At 41.5% G+C, this 25,075-nt stretch overlaps 2 protein-coding genes across 2 annotated transcripts; both read right to left on the bottom strand.

Moving 5' to 3' along the window:
* Nucleotides 1-632: 632 nt before the first annotated feature.
* Nucleotides 633-10,719, bottom strand: LOC108434100 (extracellular calcium-sensing receptor-like). The gene is made up of 6 exons (XM_017709010.1): nucleotides 10,505-10,719; nucleotides 8,589-8,877; nucleotides 6,129-6,962; nucleotides 4,965-5,195; nucleotides 3,233-3,356; nucleotides 633-1,540 (listed from the first exon to the last, which is right to left on the bottom strand). Exons 1-6 carry the CDS (start codon nucleotides 10,717-10,719, stop codon nucleotides 633-635), a joined length of 2,601 nt encoding a protein of 866 aa, XP_017564499.1.
* Nucleotides 10,720-16,021: 5,302 nt separating this feature from the next.
* Nucleotides 16,022-23,385, bottom strand: LOC108434071 (extracellular calcium-sensing receptor-like). Its single transcript, XM_017708984.2, has 6 exons — nucleotides 23,153-23,385; nucleotides 21,817-22,102; nucleotides 20,051-20,875; nucleotides 19,624-19,845; nucleotides 19,185-19,308; nucleotides 16,022-16,938 (listed from the first exon to the last, which is right to left on the bottom strand). Exons 1-6 carry the CDS (start codon nucleotides 23,383-23,385, stop codon nucleotides 16,022-16,024), a joined length of 2,607 nt encoding a protein of 868 aa, XP_017564473.2.
* Nucleotides 23,386-25,075: the final 1,690 nt, after the last annotated feature.

Genomic DNA, 25,075 nt, shown 5'->3' with positions numbered 1-25,075 from the left:
GATAAGAGCCTCTGCAAATGCTGTAAATGTAAATAGTTTGTGGTTATTTGAAACAGCCCTCACAGTGCTCTTTGGTAAGCTGGCTACTTCTTGGAAGATTTACCACATTCCACGTTTTCTTCATTTCTGTGTGGTTCGCTGAAGTCTCAAAGCCTTAAAGGCTATGGAACCCTTTCAAGATTAACATATCCCAATCACTTCCTTCTCATCTCCAGAACTTCAGAATTTCTTTTGATTGCACCATTGTTGCTTGTTGAGACTTTTTAGCTTCACACCTTCACATTGGTGGAATGGTTCTCTTCAGTAGTGTTTAGATTCCACAGGGCTGGCAACAATTAAGGCTGGGTGTGTTGAGTTTAATTGATATCAATTATCTATTATATATTACTATTAATTTGTAGATCTGGGTCAATTACTTAGAGCACCAGTTGGTGTTCAATAACTTTTGTCAGTCAATAAATGAAATGATCACTTAAAAACAATTTTCTAAATAAAATTCTGAATCAATTTAGTAGGACAAATCTGCAAAAATAGAAATCAACAGTAGAGCGAACATTTTCAAATTGCTTACATTTGCTACCCTCCTGTATTATTTCATAAGCTCTGCTAATAATTTTAATTACTAATATAAATCACCTGCTACTTTTCTGAGACATGAGATATTTTTTCGTATTCTTCTCAGGCATAAAGATGATGATGTAACATTTGGGGGCAAATATACAGAGAAGTACCCCAAAACTAGAGGCTAAGATAGCAAATATCTCCACAGCTACAGTGAACTTTCCCGGAGAGCTGACATAAGCTGGGATGAATGTGATCCAAACTGCACAGAATATGATCATGCTGAATGTGATGAACTTGGCTTCGTTAAAGTTACTGGGCAGCTTCCGGGCCAGGAAGGCCAGGATAAAGCAAAAGGCAGCGAGACAGCCGATGTAGCCGAGCACGCAGCAGAACAGAGCCAAGGAACCCAAGTGGCATTCTAGAATGATCCGGTCACGGTACAGCCAGGTGTTCTTCACCGGATAAGGTGGCGCTGTGGTTAGCCAAGCCACACAGATTGCACACTGTAGGGCGGAGCACAGAAACACACCCAGACGCTGCTGTGGGGGGCGGAACCACTGTGCTGCGTTGTTACCAGGCAGTGTGGCCCTGAAGGCCATGAGCACCACCAGAGTCTTGCTCAGCAGGCAGGAGAGACAGAGGGCAAAGGTCAGGCCAAAGGCAGTGCGCCTGAGCTGGCAGGCCCAGCGGGTCGGCTGGCCCAGGAAGGTGAGCGCACATAAGAAGCAGAAGGCGAGTGACAGCAGCAGCAGGAAGCTCAGCTCCGAGTTGTTGGCGCGGACCAGGGCCGTGTCTCGGTGACGCAGGAAAATGACAGCCACGGTCACGGTAGTGACGACACCCAGGATGGCTGTGGCTGCGAGGGCCATTCCGAAACCCTCGGTGTAGGACAGAAACTCGATCTGCTTGTCAATGCAAACGTCACGCTGTGGGTTGGACCAGAGGTCCTCGGGGCAGAGAGTGCACTCAGACTGATCTGGGAGCAAAGACAAGACAACAACATAGTGAACAGCAGCAGTGGTGTAACTCGGATCTCAAAAGCCCCGGTACAAAAATAATTAAAGGGCCTCTCAATATAAAAATGACCTTCAATTAATAAAACAAATGCCCACATAAATAGCTTAGCATAGCATTTTCTCAGATGTGTCTCAGACATAGTAATGTATATATATTAGGACATTGTGGTTTACACCAATCAGACATAACATTATGACGACCTCCTTGTTTCTACGCTCATTGTCCACTTTATCAGCTCCACTTACTGTATAGCTGCACTTTGTAGTTCTACAGTTACAGACTGTAGTCCATCTGTTTCTCTGATACTTTGTTGGCCCCCCATGGACCCCCACAGAGCAGGTACTATCTGGGTGGTGGATCATTCTCAACACTGCAGTAACGCTGATGTGGTGGTGGTGTGTTAGTGTGTGTTGTACTGGCACAAGTGGATCAGGCACAGCAGTGCTGCTGGAGTTTTTAAACACCACAGTGTCACAGCTGGACTGAAAATAGTTCACTAATCAGAAATAGCCAGCCAACAGTGTCCTGTGGGCAGCATCCTGTGACCACCAGTGAAAGGCTGGATGAGGATGATTAGTTCATATTGTACAGCAAGAGATGAGCCATCATCTCTGGTTGTACATCTACAAAGTGGATCAACAGTGCAGGTGTGTCTAATACAGTGGACAGTGAGTGGACACATTGTTTAAAGACTCCAGCAACACTCTGTCTGATCCACTCGTACCAGCACAGCACACACTAACACACCACAACCCGTCAGTGTTACTGCAGTGATGAGAATGATCCACCACCCAAATAGTACCTACTCTGTGAGGGTCCATGGGGGTCCTGGCCACTGAAGAACAGTGTGAAAGGGGACCAACAAAGTATCAGCGAAACAGCCGGCCCCGCCTGCTGCCAGCAGAGGGCGATGGTGGCGAAGAACCACGAACTAATCAGGCTAATCGGACACACCTGTGGCCCTCCCTACATATAGCTGTGGCAAATGGCAGTGTTTGTCACACCTTTGTAGAGGGGTGACTGGTACGGTACTTAGTAAAAGACAAGACAAGACAAGACAAGACAAGACAAGACAAGACAAGACAAGACAAGACAACCACACAGAGGGCTGAGAAGAGAGGAATTGCACCTAAATTACTCACAAAAGAGGGGGGAAAAAAACTCCCAAGCCATACAAAAGGTGTTTGCTCTAAGAGCAAACAAGTGAAGGGAAGCATAAATCCTTCTTGCTTTTCTTTTTTCTTTTTCCCTGTTCTAACACTTTTTCGTTCTCCCTTCTTTGAAGGGCTTCACCTGAGGGTGCTTCTGTATGCTGGTGGTCCAGCGGTAATGTCGCGGACTCCCGATCTGGGACACCCTATGGCTAGCACACACTCCATTGCCCCCATCTATCTCTACTTTTATTCATTTTTTTGCTGGGTTTCAGTTCTGCACTTGGGTCCACCTCCCTGCCGTCCTTTAACGTGTAGAACTACAAACTGCACCTATACAGTAAGTGGAGCTGATAAAATGGACAATGAGCATAGAAACAAGGAGGCGGTCATCATGTTATGCCTGATCGAGTTCCACACATTTAAAGATGCCTCAGAGTAATTACACAATTAGTTGAATAAGCTGCAGTATAGAGGTTCTCTAGGATGTGGCTGCATACCTGTGCTCTTGCTGATGGTGCCCTCGGCACAGGGCACACAGTCATAGCAGCAGACAGGCTCGCCTTTACGCGTGGCTTTCCTGTAGCCTGGCAGGCAGCTAGGTGAACACACCGATACTGGCACCTCGGAGCAGGAAAAGGAAACAAAATGAAGAGAAAGCAGCAGAGACATTGTGAGAGAAAGAGAAACAGTGAGCGACAGAGGGGGACACTAACCCCTTGAGCCAAATACTATTATTCACAAACTACCGTATTTTCCGGATTATACGTCACTCCGGAGTATAAGTCGCACCAGCCAAAAAAATGCACAGTAAAGAAAACAAAGCATATATACGTCGCACCGGAGTATAAGTCGCATTTTTGGGGGGGGGGATTTAATAAAATCCAAGTTAACGTAACATGAACAGTTATTCAGATAACAATGACAAACTATAACAAAGAACATGCTAACAAGTTTATCAAACCATTTTTATCAAAGTTTATATCACTCCAAATCATCAAATCCATTGAACTCTTCATCCTCAGTGTCACTTATGAACAACTCCGCTAACTCTGGAGGTGGACGAAGCGCCGCTTCCTCTTCTTCGTCGCTTTTGTCAGACTCGTCGTCAGTTACATTTGCAATTATTCCAGCCTTTCTGAATCCCAGCAGGATGCTTTCGGTTTTCACGGAAGCCCATGCTTTGCTGATCCATTCAATGACTTCCGAGAACGTAGCGTGGCGCATTCTCCCGGTTGCCGTGAAGTCCGTATTTTCCGGACTATAAGTCGCTCCGGAGTATAAGTCGCACCCCTGGCCAAACTATGAAAAAAAGTGCGACTTATAATCCGGAAAATACGGTACTATAAATGTTTCGATGACTATTGAATGTATGTATGTATGTATGTATGTATGTATGTATGTATGTATGTATAATTATTCAATGTAATTGTTTGCTAGCTGCTGTTAGTCCTCTGGTTAAATGCAACTAAACTTGAGCCACATCCTTGGCTCAAAACAGTGCCCTCAGCCCTGCCCTGGCCCACACACTCTAAGAGGAGTAGAACAAACAAATGTGGCCCAAATCTGACCCAACTACATTGTTGGTCATTCACGGTAGAATAGGCCCACAAATGTTGAATCGAGGCAAATCTGCATAAAGCTATGTGGCATCTGGCTGTATTCTGGCCCACATGCCTCACACTTGTGCAATGGTCAACCTACACTCATGTATGAAAGCCAGAATTGGCCCAGAACTGTCTATCTGGTAACAAAATTGGAGTTAGTGCTCCACTCCAATCTCATTGAGCTAGATTTCATGTTACTGGCTTGATAGCACTGTGTGACAGCAGGAGACCTGGTTAGCCAGTTAGCAAAATTTCTCTGGCCTACTTGAGGCCCCCATCCTTGGTTTGTTCTGGCCCAGTATATGGCTTGGTCCTCAGCCCAGATCTGACCCACACAGTAAATATGGTCCCACTCTGACCCAACTACCCTGTTGGTCCACAACATTCATGCCAGAATTTCCCACAAATATACACATGAGGCAAAACCATATGAAGCTGTCCATATGGATCTGGCCATCATTCACACAGGAAAGCCAGAATCGGCCCAAAACTGTCTTCTATCTGGGTAGAATTGACTGATTATACTAGGTGTGAAAATCAGGTGCAAACACGTTTGGGAAAAACAAATTAATTATCCTAAATGAGTCAATAATTGGAGCTGAGCAGGAATGCGCAATAAATTCACCTCTCTGGATCCCGCTTGCCAAACAATGCTGTCCTGGTGTAGCACTAGCTGCTGCTCGGTTGGAAGAGAAGAGTCAAAGCGTCCGACGGTAACAAACTGCAGTGGCCCGCCCTCCGTTCCATTCTGCCAGTTTACCAAATCATACGACGCAACAGGATCTCCATACTCATCAAAATACACAGTGTCTCCAAACACATTGGTGTAGTTTACCTCCTTCAGGTACTGTATCACCTACAAAAATGAGCACACAATTTAAACTATAGCACATTCATGCATGACTTAAAAAAATACCTGTACGTTCTAAATCAGGAAAATGGGAATGATCATTTCAATGGAGAAAAGTATCTACTCTTAAAAAGTACTGACGATTCAAATGTGTTCATCAATTCTACTTGAATCAAGAGTTACTGCCATGAGTAAGTAAATTTACAAGATGTAGTTGTTCATATGTTTCATAAGTAAATGTGTACATCTGAATTCATTTCAAACACTTGTAATAAACAGTGCTGTGCAAAAGCCAGAGACTGCCCTTCATATATTTAGTTTTCAGTCGAAAAAGTACAAGTTATTAATTTTTCAGATGTTTCTGATTAGATTAGACATGAGAATTCACCTGCATGAAAAAGAAACATAACTGAAATAAGGAGGAGGTTAAAATTACTACATAATTGTAATGATCCAAAATGAGACACCTAACAATCATAAAAGACCCAATAGACCACCAAAATGGTCCATATCAGATAAAACCTACTTAATTCTTTAAGATACAGCAGAAAAGCTTCACTCTTGCATCAGATCTTAAAAAAAAAACTACAGGTGTTTTTGTCCTTCCACTGTAAGAAGCCACCCCAGAGACCAGACCCCCAAGGTATTAAATATGTTTGGGATTCTTGGATTGTAAGAAGAAAAACGGTATGACCAAAAAAGTGCAACTCAAAAGTGAGTCTCCTAAAAAGAATGGAAGCTGTAATAAAGGTAGAGTGGACACTAAATGCTGACAATTCTATTTAGTTGTTGAATCGGACACTGAAAAATAAATAACTTGTACTCATTTTGGTTTGAAATTCAATAAAATAAGGGTAGTGACTTTAGTACAGTACCGTATTTTCAAGATAATGCTTCTTATATAGGTTGTATTCATAGGAAGCCTGAGTTTTGTTATACCTGCCAGGGCTGCAGGTTGTAGATATCTGGACACTGCTGCTGTTTATCAGTGCTGCTCTCTTCCTTCTTGCACATTAGCAGGTTGTGCAGTGCGTGTGCTACTGCATATACAGCCTTGTGCATGTTATAGGTCACTCTGAGCTGAGACACATCATTATAGATAGTCTCAGTGTCCTCAATCTTCTCCTGTCCTGTACAGATGCGGTTGTAGTGGACAGGGTCAGCCATAGAATCAACTGGCGTGCTTGTATTAAAGGAGCATTGAAACTGCGTTTCCCAGAATTCCCTGGCAGAGGGGTTATATGGGTCAGCCAATGGCTGCAGGCTGTGGAGGAACGTCCTGAGGCCAGGGATTTCAGCCCGGCGGATGGCAAAACCGATGGTGCCGCTGAAAGAGGGGTAGTTGGTGGAGATGAGGGTGGATGTTATCCAGGCTTCACTGGCCACCCATTGTTTTCCCATCACCTTCTGCCTAACCGTCTCCTCCACCACTGGCTGGATGTCCTCCTCGATGGCAAAGGCGACCAGTACGCGTGCAGTGGAGTCTCGAATCGTCTTTACGATGTCCTGGAGCTGCAGCTGGGAAGGTAACTTCGGGATGATGACCCGGAAGGCCACGCATACGCCCAGGCGGGTTACCTCAGTGGTGAACATGTCCAGGGCAGTTCGCCCATAAGCATCATCGCCGCCTATTGCGCCCACCCACGTCCAGCCAAAGTGCTTCACAAGGCGAGCGAGAGCGCTGGCCTGGTACGCGTCGCTGGGAATTGTACGGAAGAAGTACGGGAACTTCTGCTTGTCACTCAGACAAGCGCAGGAGGCAAAGTAACTAACCTGAGAGTGTGTGTGTGTGGGGGGGGCAATGGGGGTTGGGGGGGCAGAGATACAGAATATTACTTTGTCAATATTTAGGCAAAGCTATCAAGAAATCATTATTATAAAAATACTGTCATAACTCGCCAGTTCCCCTTTATATAATTTGAACATTTTTATAAGTAAGAGAAATTTGAAAAACCTTTTTACATTTACAGCATTTAGCAGACGCTCTTATCCTGAGTGACTTACAAGAAGTAAGCAGAAAATTGGCCAATCAGGAATAACTTTTCTCTGTTGTATCTTGATTGATGTAGCTAAGCAATCTCTCTTATTTTCTTAGACTTCCCGAATTGAAAAGAAGGCCTAACAAGTTAGAATAACCGAAAGAATTAACCGGTCACGTTTTGATTAATAGGTGGGCCCAATAACGTGAGAAGTTCTACATGCGTCAGCCTAACTAGTGGGTTGTTAGAAATGGAAAAGAGTGGCAACTGCACTAAACCAGAGCGCACAACTTGGAGTCACTGTGAAACTGCTACTACTGTAGGTAAGGGGTCAGCAAAATTACACTTACAAACACTGCCCCCTCACACTTATAAACACTGCCCCCAAGGCACAGTACTCCCACCCTTTGGGAATGAGTGCCTGTTCTTCTGAAGTTTGTATGCAAAGAAGGCTGAAGCACCAGAATAATTCAAAACTCCTGACTACTTGTCTCTTGATGACCAATCAGTTAAACAGTTGTGCCACCCTGAAGCTATGACATCAGAAAAAAGATGCAATGAGAGAGAGAAAAAAAAAGTTTAACAATTTGAAAACATGTTGCTCTCTGAGTAAACGCACTCATTTGCACAGGTGAGTGTTCATTATCTAAGCACAGGCAATGGTTCTCTATTAAACATAAAGATCGATGTGAGCACAGGTCACACTGCTCTGATTAAAATTACCTCTTTCATTCCTTAAGTCCAGTTTTAAACTTTGTGTTGCAGCTGTCTAACTGCCTGAGGATAACTTTGAATCCTGGCAATGTCACAGCTCTCTACGTTCTCAGAAATAAAGGTATGGACCTGTCACTGGGGTGGAACCTTCAAGGGATGAGCTCCAATCTCCATTTCCAACTTGTGTTGACTCCACAAACCCTGTCTTGTCTACGGGCCTTTATATTACCACTCTGTTTTAAAACATTATGAAAAGGTACAAATATGAACTTTTTCACCTGTAAAAAAACTTAAGGCTCAGAAGAGGAAGCTCTCAGCACCCCTGAACCCCCCCACCAGTTCATCTCTGCCCCAGAGTAGGGACACTATGTGAGAAGGGACGTCATAGCTTACGGGTGGTGATAGGCAATGATTGAATTCATGGGAGGAACTGAGTGAATATCTAAAAAAAAAAAAAAAAAAAAAAAAAAAAGGCAAGTACAATTGTGAGCTTTTTTTTTTTAAGCTCATCTTACATCATTTTGTTGACGTAACCTAAATTGCAGTATTAATTTTGTGCATTTTTTTTAAGGTTGACTTTTTAAATTTCAGGTGGATTTTCATGGTTGCAAAGTTCTCACTGAGAATTGAAAGGAAGGGAGAGAGAGAGACTCGTTTCAGCAGCGCACACACATTCGAGCACAGTGCACGGTCATGTTTGTCTCACCAGTGGGACGCTGAACAGATTGAGCAGTCTGGAGATGGCCATAGACAGGGTGGATCCCGAGTCTCCTATGATCAGAGGGACAGTGGGAGACGAACAAGCTCCAGTACTGTTTCTTTTCAGGGGCTGTGAGACCACCGACAAGGCCGTTCTCATCGACAGAGCCACCAGCCCGCATGTGTCGTAGATCCTGTAGCCCAGGGTGATGTTGGGCAGCAGGTTAGGGTCTCTGTTGATCTCCTCTATGAAGTAGATCATGGACTGTGACCAGCGAAACACACGCAGGTTTAACCTGAAGCAACAAGACATTCAAATGCAGACCGGTCAGTGATAACTTCTAAATACTTTCCTTACAAAGTCTTAGAAAAACATTAGTAAACTCTTAATGGAGAGGAGCAATATATATTTATTTATTACATAACTTTACAGGAGAAGGAAAAAACATACTTGACTTTTAATGGAAGTCAATGGAACCAGACATTTTTCCGAGTAATTTTGGGTTGCTTCTTCATCATGAAATTTACATACAATGTAAAGGCCAACGGGCATTTTCAAATTATGTTAAACTGGAAAAACAAAAATATGGGAAATGGATTCATACATCCCACCCAGACTCCAGGCTTGTAAATTTAAAACCTTGTTTTAAGGTACGCGACTAGGCCTTAGCATCATTGTTCCTCGTTGTATTGTGGATATAGTCTGTTCATCAAAGGCCGTCACACAAGCTTGTGACCTTGCCAGCTCAAGCACTTGCTGCTGTTAAAGGGGAATCAACATTTGTGCTTAATTACATGGTTAAGATGCAAATTCATTCGCAGCGGTCTGATGTAAAATGACCCATCAGAATTGTTCACAGTACTGGTTTTAGGAACCAGACCTACCACTAAGACATTTTATGATGGTTTTGCTTTAAGGCCTAAAATATACTTTTTTTTTTTTTAAACTCCATTCATAGCAGACTGATTCATGTGGAATGTTGGAAGGCACTACAGTTTCCAAAGTTTCAGATTTATCGCTAATTTATCATCACAAACACTCACAAGAACATCTAACCATCATAAGACACGTGTAGGTTCACTGGTGGTTTTGGACAGTAAATAAAATGGCTATATTTGTGTTGTAGTCATGGTGACCTCTGGTTCCCATCTGTAAAAACATCAGTTTCTCTACAATCAACTATTTCACACCAAACCACTCTGAATGACTTTGTTTACATCTTAACCACTAAATAACTTTTGAAAACTGAGCGAAATTACCCTTTAGTGCAAAAGAGGGACATACAGTACCCCACGCTGAGAAATTCATGAAAATGTTTCAAAAATGATCCTTTTGATTCAAATGTGATGCTAAAAATATAACTTGTAACTAAAAGCTGCATTAAGTTAAAAGAAAAATGCAAATAAGTAAATAGATACACAATCACGAGTGTTGATTCTTTTTCAACATACACTTTAGCCTGTCTGTCTTTTCAGTAATCTCTCTAATTGGTTTAAATTAGTCTTCTACATTATAGATGCTCACTTGATAACATAGTTGTTTATTTTTATAAAAGCACCAGTGATGCCCAAGATATACTTAGAATAGTCTATCACAATTTCCCTTATCACAATAAGAGTGAAATCATTTACATTGGCCACCCCTACAGGCGACTGACCTGGTCAGTGCGGTTTCTTTGATAAATATGACCAAGAGCAAAGCTTCTCCTGTGAGTAACACAGAGACTGAACAATTACAGAAAGTGCATTTTACACATTTTAATCTACAAGTAACGTGGACGCAGCCTGCATATTAACATAATGGATCAGGTAGCTGGCCGAACACATCAAAGCCGGTGAGGTAAAAGGGGGCTGTAATCATTAGCAGCCCCTCTGAAGCAGGAGGTATGCTTGCAAAAAAAAAAAGGCGCCAACACTCTTTACCCCCTGCATCTCCTCTTGCCTGGAGAACTGGTGAAGTCCAGCTGCTGCTCTATGTCCTTAGAGTGGATGGGAAACATTCCAGCCAGGATCACCTGACCATCCTTATGGACCACTGCAGAGTCCAGGTCCTGCCAGCGGTCACAGTCGGCCTCGGAGGCACTGTGTGTGGTGCAGAGGAGAGAAAGCAGCAGGGTTGTGACCTGGAGGAGCTGCATATCCTGATTAGTGAGTCACGTCAGCGGACCACTCAGTGTTTAGTATGCAGAGCTGTGATGACTGGAGAGTTTTATAGAGGTTGATTTAATGAAAAGCACCTCTGTAGGGAAATTAAAAAGGGGGGCGAGTTACACACAGAAGCGAGGACACGCATGCGTGTTTCATAGACACAAACACACAGAGCGCAATTATGACAGAGCTCAACTCCTGCATGGTCAACTACTAAAGACTAAGAAAGCCCAACAGGATGTTCTAAAGTGCTGCACAGATCAGGTCAGCTTTATAGTTATGTTCTAGACTGATTCTATCAAATCACTCAAATAAACCTGGCCAGATGGGTGGGTTCAGAGTAAGGACAACATTGTGAAGATTTTGATATGTGGAATGCAGCTGTACAGTTGAATTTGGTTAAAGTAGTTCAGTGTAAACTAAAGTGCATTTTCTTGATTGTGTGGCATAAAGCTAGATAAGTTGCTATGGTATCCCAGGTGGTTGCTAGGTAGTTGGTAGGCAGTGACTAAGGTATCCCAAAAGGTAGTTATGTGGTTGTTATGGCATCCCAGGTGGTGGCTAGGGTGTTGCTAGATAATTGCTATGGTATCCCTGGTGATTGCTATGGGATTCCTAGGTGGTTGCTGGTGGTTGCTATGCTACATACTAAATGGTAAACATGGTGATGTTAATTAATTTGTATTATCATACTGTAAGGGGGGCACAAACTTTGGCAGCACATCTATTCCTACAGGAAAACTATTGTCATTTAATCATGATTATCCAAACAACATGCGTCAGATCAAAAAGCTGTATACAAGCACACCATTCCCAATCCAGCTAAACATTCCCGAATTTGAAAGTGTTAATGGGATGAAGAAGAAAAGATGGGACTATTTAAATGTAAATTTAAATAAATTGCAATGAATTGTTTGTGCAATCCTTTAGAGCGGTGAATCCCTCCTCATCTTCCCTTCTGAAAGACTCCACCTCTCTGCGATGCTCTTTTTGTACCCAATCATGTTACTGACCTGTAAGATGGGGATTGACCCACCAGGTGTTTATTTTAGCATTGCACAACTTTACCTGCCTTTTGTGGCCCCAGTCCCAACTTTTTTGGAACATGTTGTTGGCATCAAATTCAATATGGGCAAATCCTTTTCAAAAAACAAAAGTTTCAACATTTGGGTTGTTGTCTTTTGTACTATGTTCAATGAAATATAGGGTTTAAATGATTTGCATATCATTGAATATTGTTTTTATTTATATTTTGCTTTTATTTATATCACAGTCTGTGAACAATTCAGCTTGATGGAAAAATGTGTAAAACTCAGAACTTGTTAACAATGCAGAACACCTGGCCCAGTCATTTGCATGTTCTTTGAAACTTTCAACTGGTTGTATGTTGTAAAATGCATGCAACTTAATTTCCATGCAACTTGATAGTTACACAAAGCGAGTCAAACAAAATTTGCATGCAACACATTTGATTATTTCACTGTTTCGCCAAATTAGCTGCTCATTGTATGAAGTGTTATTTATACTTTATTGTTCATTTTTCCAGCTGTCACTGCCATTCTTTTTTACATCTACTGTACATATCTGTAGTTTTAGCTATCTATCGTTCTTTACCACATATTTGACTTAAATCTGTTTGGTAGTTTAGACTCAACTGTTGTGGCTGAGTTGAAATTGATTTACAGGATGCTCTACATTTAGCAACACAGTGGAACTTTAGTGTCATGTAAGTTTCAAGCAATTAAAGTTGCACGAAAGTTATACAGTGTAAAATCAGCCTCAAATAAAAACCCATTAACACAGTGCATTGGCCATTTGAGATGCGCTGGAGTTTCATCCCAAAAACACTCCTGCACTCCTGAAGGCAGGTTTAGAAAGGAACACCACAGCAAGCCAGGGTGCATTTATCAGACCACATTTCGGAGATTTATTGCAATGGACTATGTGAAGATGTCTCTATTGACCATCATTGTATTGCTACAGGTAAATGATCAAATACATTTGAACAAAGACATTCATAATAAAACTACGTTTCCATGATTCTTGCTATCAAAAATGCATAAGACAGAATTAACCCTTAGGACCGCACTAAAGACCACATATCTGGACATTCAACAGACCCACCCCTAACTAGCGAGCATGACCTCAAGCTGTGACTTCAGCATCAGTGAGCAGTTCAGCTCAGAAATTCACCTAAAATCCTAATATTATTGCTGTTTGGCCTTCTTATTCCAACAAAGGGTTAAAACAGTGACATGATTCCCAAATCAGATCACTCATCAGACTCTGCCTCACCATCCATAGTGATGTCATCCACCTGTGACTGTCCATCAGCCAGAAATCCAGCTCTGAAATCACCCAAACCCCACTCGCTACTGTTATACTACATCTCGGCTCTCAGCCTTCATATTCTAAACAAAGGGAGGTCAGTTTACATTGATTTTGGGTATTAAAAATATCTGACATGAACTATACAACTCAATTTGTAAATAAAAATAAAGCCTGTCTTGCTCTGTATCAGCTTTAGCACTGTCAGAATCCAAGAGAACAGAAAGTCAATAAAAAAGCATGTCAACCTTTTGCTAATTGTTTATTTTTACTCCTAATAACCAATAGAATGAATCACCATCAAGATTATTGCACTTTCAGCTCAGACACTACAGACAAACAATCTCAGAAAAAAGTTTCTGAGGTGAAACTTATTTTAGATATCTCTATAATAAAAAAATGCAACATTTTGCAGGCGCTGGGTAAATTTGTTCAAAAATGGCCCAAATTCATGAAGATATCAAATTTCTGTTGGCATTTACATGTCAAACAATGGCATTTCTGAGTAGACCAGGGTCTCCTGAAAAGTAACGTGGCACGTGTGACTGTCTCATGCGAATACTTTACAATAGCAATTGTAATTGACCCAAAAAATACAAAACAATTCCCTGAAATTTTAGGTTTCTAAGGGTTAAAATAAACCACATAGGATTTATATTCTTCATTTGTACTGGAGCAGCGCACATTTATGCATGTATTTTGCATTAAATTTTTCAGTTCATAGGCAACTACTTGAAACAATGGAATTCAATGAGACTTTTTAAATTAACTTTGTACATTTTGTGTGAATGTATATGGACAAAGTGTGTGTGTGTGTGTGTGTGTGTGTGTGTGTGTGTGTGTGTGTGTGTGTGTGTGTGTGTGTGAAATATTTTTTATATATATATAATTTCCCCCTTTTAAGTTCAGTTCCCATCTGGGCACAAACGTAGTAATAACTGCACTGTATTACTCCATCAATCTGAAATCTATTCTGAATCATACCAAAACCATCAAATCCAAAAAATTGTGATCCAGTGAATTAATATTGAGGTCAGAAATGGTGAGGCCCTATATGGTCAAGTGAGTAGGGTTTAAATGTCTGTCTTTGGATGACATGAATTCTTGACTCCATGCTGCTGTTTGCACATTTGTTTACTGCATGACTGCTCTGAACAACCACACCTCATTATTCACAAGGATGGAAAAAACACTCATAAAATCAGCCGCAGCTAATCAGTCATAAAATCAGCCTTGTGCGTGTTTGTTATTGCTGCACTTATTGAGCACAAAGAGGCTGTTAAGTGAGGTTTTAATTAGCCTGGGCAACTGGGCTTTTACTGGGGGGCGCTGAGGGGAGGTGCTGAGACTAATTTGAGAGATTACAGGGCAGTGAGTCAGGGCTGATGGTAACACACCGTTGGCTGGTCTGCTAAGGCTGACAGAGAAAGAAATCTTGAAATAATGACCACAACAGTTTGTGTAGAGATCTTTATGCTCAGATGAGAAGTTACAATGCAGAGAATGAGCTGAACTGAACTCATCTCAACAGCACATTTATGAGGTTATCATACACATTTTTGTCTTTTTTGCTCACTATTAGTTATCAACAAAGAAGGAAATCATGATTAACACATGGGATATTCATTTTATTGTGAAATGAAAGGCATCTTAAGATATTTTGGTAACTTTCTATGACTCATGTTTATAAGCATCTAAACAATTTATAACATGTTATAATGCATTCATAAGGCCTTATAAACAAGGTTATAACTATTTATAAAGATGAATTCCACTGAACTACACTTTATGACCATCTTTATTATACATTGTGGATTGTTATTATAATGCATTATAAGTAGTGTTAATAACATGTTATACTTTAAGTGCCAAAGAATTCAGTCCCAGCTTGGAAAGCGCAAAGCAATAATAAACAGAGTTTATTTATGCCCTGAGATTTCCGATATTTTATTTGAGCATAAAGTCACTGTGGAGTGAAGGCCTGGAGAGGGAGAGGCGAGATAGTAGAGTTGTCTTTGTAATTTGTTCCCTCACTGGTTCTAACGTCAAGCGCTAGAAGCCTTCACTGTGTATCATCACTACAGTACAGTAATGCTAATTTATGATAGCATTCTATTGGATATGCAGTGTTAAGTTAGTTGCAGGCTAACGGTGGTGCACATTAACAGTGGTGTACATTGACTTTCCCACATTGGGTGAAACACTGATGGCAACTCTGAGATTTGATGCCTGTAATGTGTTTTACTGTGTGTGTTTTAGTGTTTCAGTAAATATTTAAACTTCAAGCCTCACTCTTAACACTGGAAGAGGCTTTAGTCCAGTACACTTCACTTTACTTAGAGCAGACAAATACAGTTTATGAGCTCTTGTAATGTATTATGAACAGTACTTATAACGCATTATGTTAACAATTCATAATGCATAATAAACATGGCTATAATGTGTAATGCATTTTTAGAAATATTTATAGCCATGTTTGTGATACCTTATGAATGCAGTATATGTTTATAGATGCTACCAATATTTTCTTACTGCACACCATTATGGGATATGATGGTTCAAAATTATGAAATGCCTTTTTAACTATAATATTACATAATGTCATGCAGCACAGCTCAATGGTAAACTCACATGATTTTTTTTTTTCTCCTGAAAAATTGGTGATAAATATTCGTGAGCAAGAAAAATTATGATGTATAATACACAAGTTAAAATGCTCTGGAAAATGCATAATTCACCCTAGTTATTGCTAATAAAGTAGTAATAAACTGCAGTATAATTGTTTACTACTTGATGAAGACTAATAAGAGATACAAGAGCATTATAATGTACCCCAATATTAAAATGTTACTAAAATATTTTAATTAAATACTGGAAACACCAGAGTTTATGGGTTTATATACATAAAACTCAAAAAAAAAAAAAAAAAAAAAAATTTCATATGTATAAAATTACTATTTATTGTTAGAATCTCTTTTCTGTCATGGAGTTGCCCATGAGGTGTTTCTTTGTATTCTTCTCTGGTCTGAGTAGTATTACGTAACACTTTGGGGCAAAGATGCACAGTAGAAGGCCGTAACTGGAGGCCAGGATGGCAAAGACCTCCACAGCCACAGTGTACTTCCCTGGAGAGCTGACGTATGCTGGCACAAAGGCAATCCACACCGCACAGAAGATCAGCATGCTGAAGGTGATGAACTTGGCCTCGTTGAAGTTGTCTGGCAGTTTCCGTGCAAAAAAGGCCAACAGGAAGCAGACGGCGGCCAGCAGACCTATGTAGCCCAGCACCAGGGAGAAGGCAAGTGTGGAGCCCATGTCACACAGGAGGATGATACGTGCAGACTCGCGGGTCATCAGTCTACGAGGGAAGGGAGGCGCCAGGCCCAGCCACGCACCACAAATTCCTACCTGCACTGCAGTGCAGAGGAAAATCACAGCACGCAGTTGTGGTGGCCTGAACCACCTCATTGCATTGCTGCCTGGGAGAGTGGCCTTGAAAGCCATCAAGACCACCATGGTCTTTCCCAAGATGCAAGAGAGGCAGAGGCAGAAGGCGATGCCAAAGGCCGTATGCCGTAACTGGCACGACCAGGCTGTGGGCTGCCCGATAAAGGCCAGCGCACACAGGAAGCACAGCCACAGAGAGCTGAGGATGAGGAAGCTAAGCTCTGAGTTGTTGGCACGGACGAGAGGTGTGTGACGCTTGCAGGCGAAAACCAGGCCGATGACGAGGGTAGCGCAGGAGCCCAGCAGAGCCACAGCCAACAGTGCCATGCCCATGGTGTCACCATAGGACAGGAACTCCACCAGCTTCGGGATGCAGGCATCCCTCTTCAGGTTGGACCAGAATTCAGGTGGACAAGTCGCACACTCTACGGCATCTGAGAAATCACATGGTCAGGACACGTGACATAGGTGTACTGGAAAAGATGACTGGTCTCAATTAAAATGTGTGCATCATTTATACATTAAAGTGTGTGACATCAACACAACCAGATATGTGCATATATAGGCCCAAAGCCCTTTCACCCTCAGGCTTTTAAAAAGGCCCTCTTGGTAAGCTTGTATGGGGAGGTTTATTCAAAAGAGGCCCAGAATGTTCTGTTATGACTCCCGTTAGGAAGAATGATTTAGAACCATTAGCCAACTGTGTTTGTTTGCGCACTGTGAAATTAGACCTCTGCATTTAACCCATCCGTGCAGTGAAAGACCCACATGCATGCACACTAGTAAACACACACACTAGGGGGCAGTGTGCACACTTGCCCAGAGCAGTGAACAGCCCTATCCATGGCACCCAGGGAGCAGTTGGGGGTTAGGTGTCTTGCTCAAGGGCACTTCAGTCATGGACTGTCAGCCAAGGTGATCAAACCAGCAAGCTTCCAGTCACAGGGCGGGTTCCCTAACCTCCAGCCCACGACTGATGCAATCTGACCAAAACATACAGAACATACCTTGACGTATGTGTAATCAATACATGCAATGCTGGAAGTGATCTCCATGTTCTGCCAGACACATGAAGGGGTACACGGGTATACACCAGAAGTTGCAAATGGAAGTTAAATGTCACAATGACTGTCTGGCACCTACCTCATCTCTCTGATACAGGGACGTTAAGACTTTTTCGAAGACTGCTTCGTCCTAGCTAGAGTTATTACAGAAAATTCGGGGCCTCTTTCAAGTGAATCTCAGTGTATAATCAGTGTCGGTGACAAAAAGGTTGCAGAGAATTAAGTAAATACAACAGAATGAGACATGTGTCCTGACCATCACATTACTGGAAATCTTACTGATAAATCACTGATAAATCTTTAAGAAAGCGCCACATTGAATAATATGGTCAAGCTGAACAACAACCAATTGTAATATCATCCTTAAAGAGCTTCATTATAGTACAGGTTTGAAATCAGGCTCCACTGATTGGATATAAAAAAAATTGCAACACCATGATTTGAGGTCATTGGACAGTAAAGTGGGTAAAGTTACAGGCTCGTATACTGGAGACTGGACTTCAAATTCCAGTTTAGGTATTAACAGTAATCTATTTTGCAGCTGCCTTTTGATGTAAACTCACGTTCCTTTGAAATATAATTGCACTGTTTCTCAATAAGCTGTAAATTAAATATAGTCCAAGTAAGTAAATGAAGACAAATTGTGTTGTGATGTACACCCAGTGGTCCATCTACATTGTATCAATGCTAACTGTCCAGTTTGTCCGGTCCACTCACTATATTTGTGCATTTTGTAATCCATTCATTTCTCTGCATAATTTGTTAGCCCCTCTTTACCCCATTCATCAATGCTCAGGAACTAGACAAGGACCACCGCAGAGCAGGCAGGTATTATTTGAGTGGTGGATGATTCTCAGCACTGCAGTAATACTGACATTGTACTCTCTGCTCGGCTGAACTAAATATATCCAGACCTGAGCATTCTGTGGTCAGAAACTGACCACTGATAAAGAACTGTGTGCACGTGTGTCCAATACTGCGGGCAGTAAAATCTCCAGCAGCACTCCTGTGTCTGAACTTGAACCAGTGCAACACACATTAACACACCACTACCACGTCAGTGTTATTGCAGTGCTGAGAATGATCCACCACCCAATTATTTATGTGGTGGTCCTGGTGGGTATTGACCACTAACAAATGGGGTAAAGGGAGGCTAACAACACTTGTAGTGAAATGTTGGGTGGATGTTGGTGTACTTTATAAAGTGGCCCGGCACTACTTTTTATTGTGATTACTCTCACAGTTCACACAGTCTTATGTATTTATTGTACTGTATTTAAGCTTGGGCTTTGAGCTTTGGTCTGCACTGTCCTTTTTTATTGTAATTTAGTATATTGTATTGCGTCCTCTTGTCTAGTTGCTAACTACAGTGGTAATTGGTAGTGTCTTAATCAATTGCATAATATAGACGCCGGCTTGCATTTGTATGGGATGAAGCTCTTCTTGATTAATAAGATTATTAATCCCACTGAACAGTCATGAGTGACTCTCTCAAAGGTTATGGGAGGAAATAATTAAGATGTAGTGTTTAATATATGCAGCATGGTCTATATTTCTCAGTGTCTTCACAGGGTATCAGACTTGTTTCTTTGCTTAGACATTTACAGTCGACTCACTTGTCTGATTGCTAATCTCCCCAGCTGCACAGAGAATGCAGTCAAAGCAGCAGACAGGGAAGCTAGGCCTAATGGCCTTCCTGGTGCCCGGGGGACAGCTGCTACTGCAGACAGACACAGGGACCTGCACAACAAAGAGCAGCACAACTAAAAAGATATAAATCATTTATTTTCCAAGGAACCAGAATTCAAAATGTAATTATATAGTATGTTTTTCAATCTAGTCCTCATGGCCTCTAGACTGCACACTTTTTGCTCCGCATGTCAACAAAGCTATTAAGAACACTGAACACCTGGTTCTGTCTGGGGGGCTAAGAGCAAAAACATGGGCTGGACAGGGGCTTGAGAACCACCGATATTGTACTTTCTTATGGATGGATATGAGAAGAAACACATTAGCCTGTAAAATCTGTAAATTTTGTAAAACCTCAGGGCTTACTTGTCTCTGATAACCATTCCAGATGATATTTTCTTCTTCTATTTCCAGATTAGCACTCCTGATTTCATCAAATCTACCCACAGTGGCATACTGGACTTCTCCACTGGCCAAGTGCTGCCAGTTAATGAGGTCATACATGGCCACAGGGTCACCGTTAACATCAAACTTAGTTTCCTCACCAAGTTCATTAATGAAGTCCACTTTTTTCAGATAGTACAGGAGCTGAGGAGAGAAGGCAAGAGCAATAAGAGAGGGAACAAGGGGGTTGGGCAGGGAAAGAGAGAGAGAAAGGGCTTTGATGTGTCTCATAAGCTGTATACTTTTATTTTGGCTCTTCTGTTAGATAGAGATACATGTCATGACACTTCAGCAAGCCAAGAAATCATAACCATAAAAACACGTCAAGATTGAGAGCTAATGTTTCTACCTGCCATGGTCTAATGCTGAGAGTGTCAGGGCACGCCCCCCCAGGGAAGGGCCCCCTCTCCGGCACGCATCTCAGCATAGCATCTAGAGCATGGGCAATAGCGTACACCGCCTTGTAGACATTATAGGAGATCCTCAGCTGAGACACATCTGAGTAGATGCTCTTTACACTAGCAAGATCCTCTGAACCATTACAGGGGCGCAGGGCATCAGAGCCCACCCCTTTGCTTCCATTCTGAAGGGAGCACCTGAATACCTCCTCCCAAAACTGCAGAACAAAAGGGTCATCGGGAAAGGAGGAGGGGTGCAGGCGCAGCAAGAAAGGCTGCAGGCTAGGGATTTCAGCCCTACGTATGGCAAAGCCCATAGAGCCCTGCAGAATGGAGTGGAACTCTGGGGTGGTAAGTATAGCCGCTGTGATCCAAGCCTCACTGGCCAACCACTGCACCCCAGTCAGGTTGTGTTTCAGAGCCTCGGAGAAGAGAGCTTTCGCATCCTGTTCTAGGGCAAACACTAGCACCACTCGAGTGCCTGACCCACCAATGCGCTGTACTATCCTGGCCATCTCTGCTGGGGCATGGTTTTTGGGAATGATCTCATACAAACCAATGCAGGCACCCAGCTTGGTAACTTTGTCATTAAAAATCTGGGCACCCCCACGACCATACGCGTCGTCCCCAGCGACCGTTCCCACCCAGGTCCAGCCGAAGTGCTGTACCAGCTGAGCCAGGGCGTTTACTTGGAAGAAGTCACTGGGCATGGTTCTCAGAAAGGCTGGGAATGCCTTCTTGTTGCTTAAACAAGCACAGCTAGAGAAATAGCTAACCTTTGGAGATTAGAGAAGAAAGACTTAGTAAATATTTAAGTTACAATTAAATTTAAATTACAATCAAGCACATATAGACTTAAAAAAATCAACAAGATGTAAACAAAGATGAAGTGGTTTGAAAAGCAACACAGGAAAAAATGATATTTTGTCAAGTAAAATGATCTTAGAGTCAATAAATCTAAGATTTTGCCTCTTGAGGTTATTGTAAGCTTAATTTAAGACTACCTTATTTCCAGACATTTTTTACTTGTTTTAAGTCATTTTATTGAGAAAATGATCTGACTATATTAGCTGTTAATTTTGCTTGTTTCAATGTGCGTAAATCAGCAAAATGAATCTGCCAATATAGTCAGATCATTTTACTTGCTAAAAATACCTGAAACAAGCAAATATCTAGATGTCAAATGTCTAGAAATAAGCCAGCTAATCGTATAATAAGTGCACAGCCATCTCAACATGAGAAATATTAGACATATCGACCAGATTTGAGATCATTTCACTTGGCAGGGTATCATTTTTTTGCAGTGAACATTCTAGAGAGTCAGTTCTTCATAGTGGTAGTGATAGGAACCAGACATCTAGAGTTTCATGCTATTTAAAGTTAAGTCACAGAAAGTTGAAAATGAAATGGTAACAAATAAGCTGCCCAATGTCCGAGAAATGGTTTATAATAGTTTTGAGATTTTAGTTTGCAAACTGTTGTTGACAAAATAGCCCCAAAAAAGCTGCCTTTAAACTTTATCTCCAAAATTACATAGAAAAACTATAAACAGGCAAGTATAGGCTTTCTGGTTGCACTGGGTTGCAAATAGAATAGTTCAATATATGTTGTAAATGTTGCAATCCCTGGTTTTATATTATGACCAAGGACCCTGTGGGGAAAAATCTGGAATCCTCCTTTAAACACAGTGAACTAAGCACCACACAGCTATGCTCACCTGTGGCAGTTGAAAAACCCCTAGAAAGTGTGCAACCACCAGTGACAATGTGGATCCACCATCACCAATGACAACAGGGACTTTGCCCTGACACTCTGTTCCATCACTCTCCTCTTCTCTGCCCCCCATCAGCTCCACAGCTGTGCGAAGGGCATGCAGAGGTGAACTGCACGAGTCATAGATCTTGTAGCCCAGGGTGATGTTGGGCAAGAGTCGACTGTCTCTGTTGATCTTCTCTACGGCAAAAATCATCGTCTGCATCCAACGGAAGGTCCGGAAATTAAACCTGCGAGGAACAAGAACAGCAAGAATACAGAGGCTTAATCGTTCAACCAAACAGTGAATTAACTATGACATGTTTGCTTATTCCAGTCTAGAGTAGTGCGACTCATCAAAAAGTATCAAGCCTTACACAAGCTGAATGGAGAATGGTAGAAAACGACAGATATCTAGTTAGATAGTTAGATATCTAAAAGCACCACACTACAAAAATGGCATCTTGTCCAGTAAATTTGGTCAATATATCAAATGGTTGCCCACTTATTAAGATTATTCAATTTATTTCAAGACAGTTTTCTCTTGTTTTACATAATCTTATTAAGTAAAATGATCTCACTATACTGGCAGATCTTTTTGCTGGTTTCTAGCACATTTATCTGCCAACAGAGTGAGACAATTTTACTTAATAAAATGACATAAAACAAGCTAGAAATGTCTAGAAATAAGATAAATCATCTTCGATTAAGCTTACAACAATCTCAACAGGAGAAATGTTAGATTTTTAGATGTTTTTAGATGTTTAAGATCTTTAAGATGACTTTACTTGACAAGACACCATTTTTTGCAGTCTAGCTAAAAAAGAAATATTTGAATATACAATACAAAAAAATATCTTGACACGGGAAAATATCTTGAATCTAGTCAATATATTTAAAATTTCTAATTTGAAGATCGTTGTAAGAGTAATAAGACTATTTAACTATGTTTGTCATGTTTAGTTGTTTTAGGTCATTTAATTATGTTCTATTGGCAGATAATTCTGCTTCGTTCAAGAAACAATGAAACAGAAATAATAGAATGAGACCATTTTTGCCAGATAAAATTACTTAAACAGGTCTAGAAATAAGTTTGACCACCCTATACTTAAAAAGAAATGTCTCACAAATTGAGACATTAAGTTTTAAGGTGATTTCATTTGCCAAGATATCATTTTTTTACATTGTATATTAATAAATAAATAAATAAATGAACAAACAAGAAGAACACAACTCCAAACAGGTCTTCAGAGATGCTCCACTGTAGTGGCCAGCAGTGGAGCAGAGTTCCAGTGACTGACCCAGTGCACTGAGCAGGTTCAGGCTGAGAGGTGAAGGACAGCTCTGATTCCAGAACCGCATCGTGGAGCGAGAACAGTGCCCCCAGTGTGATGTTCCCCTCCTTGGCCACCGTAGGCAGGCGTGAAGGGCGGATGAGCCGGCAGGTTTGCTGTTGGAGGAGCTGGGCAGAGATCAGAGTACAGAGGAATGCTACAGGTGCACAGAGACATGCATACACACCCCACCACTGCATTCTGGCTCTGTGCACCTGCCTAAGCCCGATTACATGGCCCCAGAAATCCATCGCACTCCGCAGCACAGCATTTTCTATATGAGGTTCTGCTACGACAACACACACTAACTCAATGCTTGTGTAATGAATTCAGGGTTCACTCATGCTCACTTATGTTGCACATGTACCACTAATGCGACATCATCCCCTTGAGGACATCAGGCAGTGGAAACAAAGTAGTACCCCATAATATGCCTACACTGCAACAACACATGATGCTCTCTTCTCAGTATGGAAACAGAGTACCAGTGGTGGACAAAGTACACAAGCCACTGTACTTGATGCCCAAGGTAAAATATTACTCCAGTAAAAGTAGAAGTTCCTCCCTTTAGACCTCCACTTGAGTAAAAATACAAAAGTATTTGCCTTCAAATGTATTTAAGTATGAAAGTAAAAGTACTAAAAGAGTAATTATGGCTCTGATGTCCTGTTGAGGTCAAGGTTAGGGTAAGGATTAGGCCTAGGGTGAGGGTCAGGTTTCGAGTTGAGGTTAAAGCTAGAGGTAGGATAAGACCCAGATTATGAGGGTTAAGTGTTGGGTAAGTTTAGGTTTAGCATAATGGAACTAACATATTAACAAAACATCTACTTAATGTAAGTAATGTATCAACAGAACATCTATAATATGTTTACCTCAGTGTATTCAGATGGTTCACTACTGCTACTTCACTGATGTGTTACTGATCTGTTAAGAGTTTATTAATCATCTACAAAGGACCAAATAAAGTGACACCCAGACGTTTCCAAAACCTGCATTCGATAAAAAAGAAATGACACAATGAATCGGGTTGCCTAACAATCACATGCATGACTTGATAGACCCTATTAAACTTAAATCACTTAAATCTTTGATCTTTGAGAGAGAGGAGAAAATCAAGCTGCTTCAGCTCTGAAAACATCCACAGGTGTTTCTGTCCATCCTTCCACTGTGAGGAGACGACTCAGTGCTATGTGAGCCTGAAACGATGTGTAACTGATCAAGAAGAACCTCACTGAGAAAAGGAGACAAACAAAGAAGCTGCCGCTGCTGGTTTTCTCCGAATAACAGACTAACCACCTCAGAGTCCAGACCACAACATCACCTGACACATGTGTTTGGGATTACTTGGATCATGAGAATCAGATAATGCAAACTTCTAAGATGGAACTTTGGAGAACTTGAAAAATATCCCTGCAGATGTCTTTGAAAAACAAGTCCAGAAAATGGATACACTAAATACTGACCCGTTGTTGGGGCTTCTGATTACAATATGCTCTTTTCCTAATGCTAAAAATGAACAACTTGTACTTAATGGCTCTTCTGACTGGAAATGAAATAAATAAGAGGTGATTTCTGGCTGTACTCTAAGCTCCACATATCACCTGAAACCAGGAAACAAACCACTGAACCAGAAACCAAGTGCTGAATATTAAAACAGCCATGGGGGTTCCCCAAAGCTTACCTAGATCAAAATGGATCAAAGTATTCCAGAACCACATATAAAACCCACCCATGATGTACACCAACCACCAGTAGTGGATTAAAGGCCTTTTAAGAGGCTGGGGAAAATAAACATTTTGACAATACTCCTCAGGTACTGCATAGCCTAAGGCTGTCTCAGTAGGGCATTTAGGCCTGTGGGTTAACGACTCATTAAAGGCTGTTTAGTGG

The sequence above is a fragment of the Pygocentrus nattereri genome, chromosome 7 (assembly GCF_015220715.1).
Source record: "Pygocentrus nattereri isolate fPygNat1 chromosome 7, fPygNat1.pri, whole genome shotgun sequence".
In the NCBI taxonomy this organism is placed as follows: domain Eukaryota; kingdom Metazoa; phylum Chordata; class Actinopteri; order Characiformes; family Serrasalmidae; genus Pygocentrus; species Pygocentrus nattereri.
Note: the sequence above shows the minus strand (reverse complement) of the source record. Positions and strands in the feature narration are given on the sequence as shown.